General features: G+C 34.8%; 1 protein-coding gene across 1 annotated transcript in view; it reads left to right on the forward strand.

Moving 5' to 3' along the window:
• Positions 1-12,103, forward strand: part of LOC149775026 (synaptic vesicle 2-related protein-like) — an 88,022-nt gene that overhangs the window by 59,495 nt on the left and 16,424 nt on the right. The window contains exons 11-12 of the mRNA XM_089944431.1: positions 3,034-3,110; positions 10,919-11,026. Of these exons, the coding sequence (XP_089800557.1) occupies positions 3,034-3,110; positions 10,919-11,026 (185 nt within the window). The remainder of the gene's footprint in view (positions 1-3,033; positions 3,111-10,918; positions 11,027-12,103) is intronic.

Raw genomic sequence — 12,103 nt, forward strand, 5'->3', positions numbered from 1 at the left:
TGATATAATCAGACAAAGTTTTGTTCACAGTCATTTTTGTTTTGGGCTTTTGTGCTTCTGCTTTTATTTAGTACAAAAACCTTTGTTTGCACAGTTAATCAGATGCTGCATGAGAAATAAACTTCAGCTGGCCTTTATGTATGTATATATAAAATCACATTAAATTTTGATGTCATTCAAGAAATTTTTGTGTTTTAATTGTTTTCTCATACACCTGCTATAATGTGATCATAATAGCTTATTTTGTCCATTTGTTCACTGGTCTGTTAGCAGTTTGGTTTCTGTACTGTTACCATACCTGCCAAACATTACACTTTTGGCATAATTCTTGTACAGTTGTTCACTGAATTATGTCTTGTGATTGCCTCTGAATGGATTATGCTCATTTATAAGAAAATGAGAATGGTGTAATACAACACTCAGGTTGAGCACATTACAATGATACTTGGAGGATTTGAGGAAGTGACTTTATGATCACTCAGTGTAAAGTTTGACATGTTGACATGTTAAGTGTTGTATATGTCATTTTTAAGTATGTTTTCTGTTTGTATTCTGGTACTAATCCACATAGATTTTGCCCATTTGTGATGAGCTTTAACCAGCTGCAGATCCAGACTACTAGCAAAGATAAATGTACATTTTTCATACAGTTTATTGTACTTATGGCACGCAATAAATAAATTACTTTCTTTATGCTCAGATTACACTCTTTTGCCACACAGATTATGCTTATACCTCTCTAGTGGTTGGTATTATGAATAATTTAAGTTTGCCAAAATCTACAGTTACCAGACTTTGTGGATTGCTCACATATGGGGTAAGGAAGATGCCTCTAGATTTTGCATTCAAAGGGTCAGAGGTCACGGTTACTGTAACAGAAAAAAGAAGAATGTTTTCTGCATAGGTACACTTGTTCTGTATGACCTACATTGAACAAGCTTGTAGACAGCTTGCACCTGGGTAAAGAAAGAAACCTGTCAGTTTTGGGGGCAAAAGATCAATGGTTCTGGTCAATGTGACTGAAATGCCTACTATTAATAGTTGCCAAACTGTATAAATGGCTCACATTTATGGCAGGGAAGAAGGCTATCAATTTTGAAGTCAGGAGGTCATAGGTCTAGGTCAGTGTAACTGAAAGAATAGAAAATGGTGTCTGCACAACAATATTATTTCCATGACACATGCCCAGACTGAACTTTGTTTTGACTAGGAAGACATCTATTGCTTTTGGTGTCAGAGGTCAGGTATTGTTACTGAAAGAAGAAACTCTTTTCTGTACAGTAACATAAGATCTGCATTACAGACCTGATCCTACTTTGTGGATAGCTTGCACTTTGGTAAGTAAGAAGTCTATTGATTTTGAGGTTAAACAGTGAGAGGTCAAGGTCGCTGAAAGAAGAAAAATTTTGTCTGCACAAAAATATCATTTACCAACTGTATTCCTTCACAAAAGTTTTTTCTTTACTCATTATATAAGAAATAAGCTTATTAATTTTAGAATCAAAAGTCAAGGTCACTAACTGGAAGAAGAAAAATATTTGTTTAAATAATAACTTTACCTTTAGATAATGTGTCTCAAATAAAATTTGTATTGGGCTGTACTTAAGGTATGAAAGAGGCCGATTGATCTGACATCAGATGATCATTAGTCATGGCATTTGTGGCTCAAAGAAAAATTGGTTTTGCAGAATAATGTTTTCTAGATTAAGTACTTTGATCAAACTTTGTGGATGGATTACAATTAAAAATGTAGATTCTGGGATATACATGTTAGAGGTCAAGGTTAGTCAAGTAAGGAAATAATAGTTTCTGCATGGACCTTGACAAGAGGTTGACACCCACTGGTCAATAATCTTCATAGTATTGCTTACATAGAGGACTATTAAACACATCTTGGGCATCTTGTTCATCTTCTGGATTTGCTTGGTTGATTTTAATGGCACTTTTGGCACTTTATTTGACTATATCATGCCAAGGAAATGGGAGCTAAGTATCTTTCTCAACTATTCTCAAAGGAAGATGACCTGGGTGCATATTGAACCCATGACCCTTGGTTTATGAATCTGATGCTGTGATCTTGTTTTTGATTGGCTGATCTTGTTATTCCTCATATTTCTGATCTGATGGAGACCAGATTTGGAATATATGCTTATATCATCATGCTCTCAGTCAGGTTGGAATATATGCTTATATCATCACGCTCTCAGACAAGTTGGAACATATGCTTATATCATCACGCTCTCAGACAAGTTGGAATATATGCTTATATCATCACGCTCTCAGACAAGTTTGATAATGAGTGAGATCCACTCATATTAAAGAAAAAATCTTACAACAGATTGGCAGAGGTTCTTACCACTCTGGGGCCATATTTCTTATCCAATTTTGAACAAGTTTGAAATACTGATTTACATCATCCAGATCTTGGATCACTTTGGTAATGATAGAGATCGGTGCATGATGTAATCTTACATCTGATTGGCTGAGCTTGTTACTACTTGGTGACCATATTTGTGATTTGATTTTGATCAGATTTGAAGTATATGCTTTTATCATCATGAGTATGGAGTGTTTTAATAATGACTGACATCAGTGAATAGTAATGAAGGTGATCCTGCATCTGATTGAGTTGATTCCTCACTCTTGAAGGCATATTTTTAATTAGTTGCTTTTGTTATCATCTTGGATGATTTTGATTATGAACCAGGAAATTTGCATATTAATGAAGCCATCATCTTTAGAAAGAACTTTTATCAGGATATAGTAAAATAGGTAAAATCAGTATGATATTAATTTAATAGATGGCTTACACAGCATGTCTTCTTGCATAATTTTGTGAAACAGCCAACTGTCAGTTAAGTAAGCCAAGAGAGTAATAATTTGATTAATTAACTGTCAGAATTTATTGTGTTGAAATAGTGTTCTACATTTTGTGAAACAGCCAACTGTCAGTTAAGTTAGCCAAGAGAGTAATAATTTGTATAATTAACTGTCAGAATTTATTGTGTTGAAATAGTGTTCTACATTTTTCAGGCTTGTATCTGCCTTTTCCTATTATGGAATTGTTCTCATGACAACAGAACTGTTTGAGACACCAGATGGTTGCCATGGTAAGTAAAACTTGTGTACACAGAAAGATACATAATTTTCCTGGTACAGACATTTGCTTGGAAGGAAAAGCAGGGAAACCTTGTTGTAATGAACTCAGATTTAGGATTGTGTTTTTTCACATTGAAGAACCAATTTCAGTGTGAATTATTACATTACCTGTTATATTTTTTTATGTCTCATAAGAATATGGTTGAGTCATCCAACCATCCTTCTGGTTAATTTGTGTTCTTTGGCCAGTTTTTCACATTGTGCTTGGGCAGGCATGTTACATGAACACAAGTTAATGATGTATTGTTTCACTTATTAGATATCAGTGTATAAATATCATAGTATTTAGTCCTTATACAATCCTTCCAAAAATTTTCATGCATTCATACATGATATATGGGACATTATTTATGCATTGCCATTTTCTCAGTTGCAAAATTGTTTTTCTACGAGTCACATTTTTTTTTCTCTATATGTGTCATTTTTATTGCAGTTTGGTTTTATTTTATACATTGTGAGATAGATATATACTTTATATAAAGTTTATTTATCAATTAAACCATAAGACTTCTTTTGTTTTAATATTATTGTAATACACATAATACATGTACATGTATTCAGCTTATACAAATCCCAAAATTAAAAGCATTCAGTAGATAAGCGCGGCTGTTATAGAATAGTGGTAATTGACAATTTTTGTTTTAATTCTTCAAAGAAGTGGGGGGGATATTGAGATTCAGTCAGTCTGTCCAAGCATGCTTGGATGAACTTGGATCCATGATAGTCCCATGGATATACAATATACTAATATTTTTGCAAATGTGAACTTGCACCTGGAGAAGGTTCTTGAACCATGGTAATTGGGGTTGATCATTTTTTTTCTTCCAATACATTACTCAGTCATAATACCTTAGGAGAACTACTGCTACCTTGCTAGTCCAGCCTTTGCAGATGTAAAGTTTTAGCTAAAATAGCTCAGTTATCTGCCTACTTAGGTGGCAGTCAGTAAGAGTGATCTACCCTTGTACAGGGATTGATGCCAAATCTCATGAAAATCTCAGTTACTTCTTCTACTTGTGCTGAACAGCATGCTCTCCACAGAGAGGCTTTGCAAATTCCAATTTCAGATTTTGTGGAAGTTCTACACTTACAGGTTGGAGGGGTCTTTGCTTCAGAAGAAAAGTATACTCCATCTAATTTTTCCAACTTTTCTCTCTTTCTATGAGATCGCTCTGTTGGCCAAGTGGTTAGAGCATCCACCTCGGGTGAGGGAGGTCATGGGTTTGATCCCTGGCTGAGTCATACCATGGACTTATAAAAATGGTACTAACAGCTGCCTCGCTTGGCACTCAGCATTAAGAGGTTAGTGTTAGGACTGGTCAGCCTAGGGTCTGGATAATATGACTGGGTGGGACATTATGTTACATGTTTGCAGCATGATGCCCCAGTGCTAGACATCGCTATAAACTGCCATGCTGCTGACATCATAGTGATGTGCCTGAAAAATTGTTAAAGCTATTTTAGAAATCCAAATCACACATGTTGACTCAATAAGACTCAGCCTTCCAAGCTTCAGTCAAAGAAGTTCTCCAGTTTTTGCCATTGGAGTTCTGCCCTCTTCCTCCCACATTCCTATTCAAACAGCTTCCAGGAATATTTTGTGATTTGCCTATAAAGTCATGGTGTATCAATTCCATTTGGACTCGGTCTCTTGGTCGTCACTCATCTGATGAACCAAGTAATGGCTTATGTCTGTACCGTCTCTACGTGAGCGAAAATCAAACTACCTGGACAACAGTGTCCAAAAACATCAGGTGAGTTGTCTCTTAAAACAATATGATAAAACCCTTGCTACTCTGCTCCTCAATCTGGGTTTTCTTGTCAACAAAGGCAAATTCAACTTGGTACCATCTCAACAATTTGATCATCTACTAGGTATGGTGTTCATCACACGGTTAAACAGTACATCTCCATCAGGAGTGGGCATTGAAATCAGTACAATGATAGATTCTTCACTACTCTAATCACTTGAGAATTCCTTTGCCTACTAGTCCACCTCAGTGCGGCAAAGGACCTCATTGTCCTATGTCACCTTTTTATGCTCCCATTACAAAGTACAACTCCCAGAAATCACAGTCTGTATGGATGCAAATACAGAGGCTGTGGAGCACATTTACTGCCATCTTTCTGGGAAGCCATTGAAGTGTGGTCTCTCCTGGTATGGCATCTACATATCAGTATCCTGGAGATGAAAGCCATTTTGAAAGCCTCTGATATGGTGGCAGGAATATTTAAATGGAAAGGAGTTCTCAGTCTGACTGACAACCCCATGGTGATGACTTATCTCAAACAGCAAGGTGAAACCAAGTCTCCAGACCTTTGCATTTCTGATGTGGGATTTTCTAAAGTTGTGTCTTCAGTGACAAATCCACATCTTAGTTAATCATATTCCAGGCCGACTAAATGTACTAGCACATTCATTGTCCCGGAACTTTCAGCTAATACAGAGAGACTGGTCTCTTTGTCAAACCAGTTTTCATTCAGATATATGCCCGATGGGACCAAATATTGGTGGACCTACATGCAAGAAGGTGGAATACCAAACTCCCAACCTTTGTCACACCAGTCCAGGATCCAAAAGCCTGGGCAGTCGATTCACTATCCATAGATTGGAACAACCTGGATGCATATGCTTACCCTCCAACACCTCTGAATCAAAAAGTGATACAGAAAGCAAAAGAATCAGAGTGTTGCCTCATTCTGATTGCAATACTTTGTCATGGATCAGTGATCTCATCAATCCCACAAATGAAATTCCCTAGAAAATCGAGGCATTCCCTCATCTTCTCACAACCATGACAGCAGTTGTTTCTTCCCAATCCAGAGCTACTGAACCTGCACATCTGGATCATATTAAACAGGCCTTCAGAGATAAACTGTCCTCACAACCAGTCATGGAGAAAACTGTTCAAGCAAGATGGCCCTCCACAGTGAAAAAATGTGAAGGAAAATGGCAAATTTTTATACAGTGGTGTACACAAGAACATATTATTCCTCTATAGGCATCAGCACCTCAAATAGCTAACTTTCTTATCTGGCTGTTTGAAGAGAATCAGTTAGTACCTAGAACCAACAAAGGTTACCACTCCACAATGGCTGACACATTGTCATCATGGAATAGAGGATATCAAACAAAACAAAGACTTATCCGACCTTCTCTCCAGCTTTGATTATACACAACAAAAAACATTGACTTTGTGCATAGAGTGGAACCTATCAGAGGTACGAGATTGGCTGAACAAGATACCATTTGAACTACTTTCAGTGGCATCATTGTTTCACATCTCTTATAAGACCTGCATCCTCACTGCAATCAGGGGGATAGATGCCATATCAGTGGACCAAAACTACATGCAGTTCCAGCAAGTGGTTGATTTTCACTCATGACAGTGCCAGCTTTCATTGCCAAGAACAGGCTCCCATCTATGAGTAACCAGACTTTTGTAATGAAATCACTATCTACCCAGGACACTTTTACTCAAGGCCACTTCCAGGATCTTGTGTGAGCTCAGAAGTGGTATCTAAAGAGGACAGAGCCATTACGAAGAGGGAGATCATGCCTCAGGACAGTATTATCAGCACAGACACTTTCATCCTGGATAAAGTGGGTTATTCACTCTGCATATTGTGAAATAACCCCAGATCAAATGAATCTATTATTCATTTCAGCTCACGAGGTGAGTGTTATTGCTACAAGCATATCATTTGAGCAAAACTGTTCTCTGACTGATATTATCCATGCTATGTAATGAAGATCGGAGTCCTCTTTCTCCAGCTTTTATCTAAGAGATTCTTCATCACAATGGGTTCAGCTCAGTCTGGTGGAACTTATAGCTGTGGCAGAAGAGGTCACCTTACCAGGTCATTTGACGGCTTCTTAAGGATGCAGCTTCATAACTTTCCACTCATTTTGTGAGAGAGAATAATTTTCATTTGTTTGAAGCCAGTCCCTGAAATATAGAGTATTCCAGTTGGGTTACCTTGAAACTGTCTCATCTACCTTAGGGGACCAGAGATGGTCTCTCCAGGGTAAGGGAATGTATCTCCCTCCACCTCTTACCTGTTCTCCTAAGGTATTATGTTTTTGTAACATAATTGAAGCAGAAACCAATATTTCTAGTTAAATGTTTCTTCGATAATACTTAGCCAATCATAATGTACATACACCCTCCCAGCCTCCCAACATTTACATCCATATAGAGATTGTGCTTTCTGCTCCAGCAGTGACAGATATTCACAGGATTTGGTGCCAATCCCTGTGCCAAGGAGAAATCACTCTTTCTGACTGCCATCTTTGAAGGCAGAGAATTTTTAGCTTTCTTAGCTAAATGTTTTAATTGGGAGGGCTGGATTTGTGAGGTAGTGGTAGTTTCCAGTGGTATCTGGATTGAATAGGTATTATCAAAGAACACATTTTACTAGAAAAATTTGTAAATTTTAAATAACTCCTATATTGTATGTCTCAAATATATGAGAACTGACATTGATCAATGATACGTCTCACATATATGAGAACTGACATTGATCAATGATACATGTATGACTGGAATTCCTGTGTAATACCTTAGGATCTTTCCTTTCTCCAAGGAACTATTTAAATTCGCATTGAACCCTCTGGGTCATAACTTACTGAGATCCCCACCATATAACCATATATACACTCACCAGGCATAAACCAAGTTACTCAATGCATTTATTCTTAAACCCCAAGAGGTTCAAATTATGGTGAAGATCAAAACAGGAAAAAGTATAGGGATATGTGTTTTGTAAATACATATTTCTAATGGGTTAAACAGATTTCTAGTGTGTTATAATCTGTTAATGTCCTAAAACAAGTAACTTTAAATTGTTCTGTATCCATAGGTGCTAAAGGTTAAGTATAGGGCTTGAGAATTTTGTCTTTTATCCTTGTTCATCAGATTATTATAAGAAAAGAGCAGAGACTTGAAATCCTAATCCTTTTCCTTTGGTGAAAAGTTGATTTAAAAAAGGTGGAAGTTAGATGTTATCCTAGATTATATTCTTTGGCTTTATTTAAATTAGTTTGTTACAGGTCTGTGCTCTTTGTATTTGCATTTTATATTATCATTGATTACTATTCTGACTGATGCATGTAAACTATATTGATAGACTGCAATTGCTTCTCACTCAGAAATATACACATCCCTCTAAAATTACAGCTTATATAAAGGGAGGTTCAAGGTGGCAAGAGATTCAGTGGGGGATCTGGAGTCCAGAAGAGGTTGGGTCGGTGGGTCTTTGTGCATTACCTAAATGATGTAAAGTAGGAAAAATCTTTCCAGTGGATGATTCAAATGAGGTGGTGATATGGCTCAACCGTTCCCATGCATCTGCTTTGTCTTTTATGCAGCAGTGCTATATAATCACATCTCTACAGTCCCAGGTTGTTTTCCTCTCATTCAGCCATGATCAGTTGACTTGTATGTCTTGTCTTATTTTCTGTGTTTGAAACACTTCACCCAGTTACTGCTAATTTTTCACTCTTTTTTAAAAACAAAAAAAATCATTTCTTTTGCACATTTTATGTCCAGTGTATTAAGTTATGGCGTTGTTGAAACATCTGTTAACATTTTCTTGTCAGGACCTTAATTTTGTGTTGGTGGGTGACAATTTTGTGAAATTTTCCCCAAGTATATATCATGACTTTATTCCATGTCGCATGCTATAGCCATGCCACCTGCCTCAAGTTCCAGGTCACGGGTTGGAATTCTTTGACTTGAATCCTTGACTGGAGTATAGAATTAGAACCACTGAAGATATTTTAATGAAATGTTGGCCAGTTATTTTCATTTATCAGTTGTCTGTCATGATAGTCACACCTCTTCCTGTCTCAAGGTGAAAGTCATAGGAAAAGAAAATGTAACATGATGGCCAGGGAAAATATTAACCAGTCAACTTTATATTTATACAGATTTAATATTTTAATCATTGACTTCAATATATTTTTATAAAACAATATCCTGTTATATATCCGACTTCATATTCAGTCATACCACCTGCCTCAAGATCAATGTCAGTTCAAAAGATACTATAATTCAGTGACCTGTTTCCTTATCCAGAATGTGACTTGTTAACCTCCGAGATGTTTAGACGAGTCAGATCCACACTTTATCATAAAGTAGAAAAGTCTATAGCTCAGCAGTCAAGGTCATTCATGGAGATAAAGTCATGATATATGCATATTATGTATGTGTGCAGCACTCTTATTGAACACATTTTTGACATATTTACCTCATTATTTACTGTACTTTTTTCTCATTCAAGTTTTTCTTGTATTTATGCACTGCTAATAGATCCTGAAATGGATAATTTTACAAAGTCTCTATTTCATTTATATTTCTTTTACATTTCATTTGTGCTATGTTTTCATTCCACTCAGATTTGCATTTCATATATTGCCCCTTTTTTCATGGTCTCAGAAATATATTTGGGTTTTACATTTATTGCATTCAATTACAATAAGTTTCAAAATATAGTTGTATAGTATCTGACAGCAGTTTTTTTTTATATTTGATTTTGTTCAAATGAAAGAGTGTAATGGATATAATTGCCTGTGATAATGTTATTACATTAAATTTAATAATGTGATAACATTATTACATTAATAATGTGATAATGTTATTACATTAATGGTGGTTGCTCTTTTATGTCAGCCTCACAAAGAACACTGTAAGATTTTTAATATTGTCTGTCTGATCCTGGATTATCATTCAAAAGGGGTCTCAGATTTTGAAATTTATTTCAGCTTGAAAATAATCAGTTTTCAGACCCATTCATAAAATGCATGTGCATTTTGTTCTGTTTCTATTATTGTAAATCAAATCACATTGAGCTACTAGTTTTATACCATTACCTTACCTATACTGAAATCCATGGATTTATCATATGAATTGATTTAAAATGTCAAGCATTATGGACTTTAATGATTGAATTAAGACAAATTTTAGGTTCTAAATGTGTCCCCCTTCAGACAGATCTAACAAGCAAAATACATCCGAACTTACAGGAGGATTAAAGAGAAATTGACTTTTTGTAGCCCCAAGTCAAGTCAGCATATAATCAAGTATATATGATACATGTTTACTTGATATCAGGTAGCACTGAATTAACCTGAAATTTCTTACACAAAATCTAATAAATTCATTTTAAAGTTCTGATCATTAAGCCTTCCAGTAATAAAAGGGTCTGCATATGGTTGTCTGGATGCATATGTTTGTTGGAACATTCAGGAAGAATTTTAGACTGGGGGCAGAGGTTGAGGGTTCAGAACCTTTTACAAATACAGAATTTACATTTATACCTCCACTTTTCATATTGTTATTATAAGTTCCCTCTTTTAAAAATTTATTGTCCACTTTGTGTTTTGTACACTTTAATTTTTCATACACTGCTATAACCATAAAAAGAAATTACATTTTAGTCCACTGCTTTGTTTGGTATAAAACGTTTTTTCTTATTAAATATTCCATTTTTAGTCACTTAAGAAAATTATAATTAGTAATTATTCTTAAAATTATTCAGATTAAGGTATATTTAATAAAAAAATGTAAAATAATTATTCATATATTTAAGATATAATTAATAAAAAAAGCACAGAAACATTGCAGATGTACAGTTTTATGCCAGCATATCTATAAATGCATTCATTTTGGGAACGTTTTGGTCTTAAGCATGCTTACGATATAATGGTTTGTCTTGTTTGTTTGAATATATATTTTATACATTTTCTTCTCATCAGGCACCACAAAAGATATGATTGTGACTTCCGGCTGCTTTGCAAAGTGTAAAAGCTTAACCACAGATGACTATGTAGACCTGACGTGGACAACACTCTCTGAATTTCCAGGTTAGTTTATTATGGTATTAGCATCTTTGTGTACTTTGGAAATGAGAAATGTCAGATCCTAAAGAAGTCCCCCTTAATGATAAAATTTATGAAATGAGCTGAATAATTTTTACCTATGTTATTCTCATCAGTAGGTAACTATAAAGACATTATTTTATGAATCACAAAACACATTGTGAAGTGAAATAGAAGTTATTTATAAAATTCAGACAGTAGACCTTTGTCTTATTTACATTTTAACATAATGGGTAAAGTCATGTATTGAAATTTTACATGTTAATTTAATGTGTTAAGTCACGTGTTCGTATTTTATATGTTAAGTCATATGTTGGTATTTTGCTTGTTAATTTAATGTGTTAAGTCATGTGTTGGTATTTTGCTTGTTAATTTAACATCTAAAGTCATGTGTTGGTATTTTGCTTGTGAATTTAATGTGTTAAGTCATATGTTGGTATTTTGCTTGTTAATTTAATGTGTTAAGTCATGTGTTGGTATTTTGCTTGTTAATTTAACATCTAAAGTCATGTGTTGGTATTTTGCTTGTGAATTTAATGTGTTAAGTCATATGTTGGTATTTTGCTTGTTAATTTAATGTGTGAAGTCATATGTTGGTATTTTGCTTGTTAATTTAACATCTAAAGTCATGTGTTGGTATTTTGCTTGTGAGTTTAATGTGTTAAGTCATGTGTTGGTATTTTGCTTGTTAATTTAACATCTAAAGTCATGTGTTGGTATTTTGCTTGTGAATTTAATGTGTTAAGTCATGTGTTGGTATTTTGCTTGTTAATTTAATGTGTTAAGTCATGTGTTGGTATTTTGCTTTTTAATTTAACATCTAAAGTCATGTGTTGGTATTTTGCTTGTTAATTTAACATCTAAAGTCATGTGTTGGTGTTTTGCTTGTGAATTTAATGTGTTAAGTCATGTGTTGGTATTTTGCTTGTTAATTTAAAATCTAAAGTCATGTGTTTGTATTTTGCATTTTAACATGGGTTAAGTCATGTGTATGTAGAATTCTAACAAAAACAGTTTAAAACATTTTAAGTCAGATTATGTATTTTACATTTTAGCATAATG

Source organism: Sinohyriopsis cumingii, chromosome 19 (genome assembly GCF_028554795.1).
Source record: "Sinohyriopsis cumingii isolate HCF-2022 chromosome 19, ASM2855479v2, whole genome shotgun sequence".
In the NCBI taxonomy this organism is placed as follows: Eukaryota; Metazoa; Mollusca; class Bivalvia; order Unionida; family Unionidae; genus Sinohyriopsis; species Sinohyriopsis cumingii.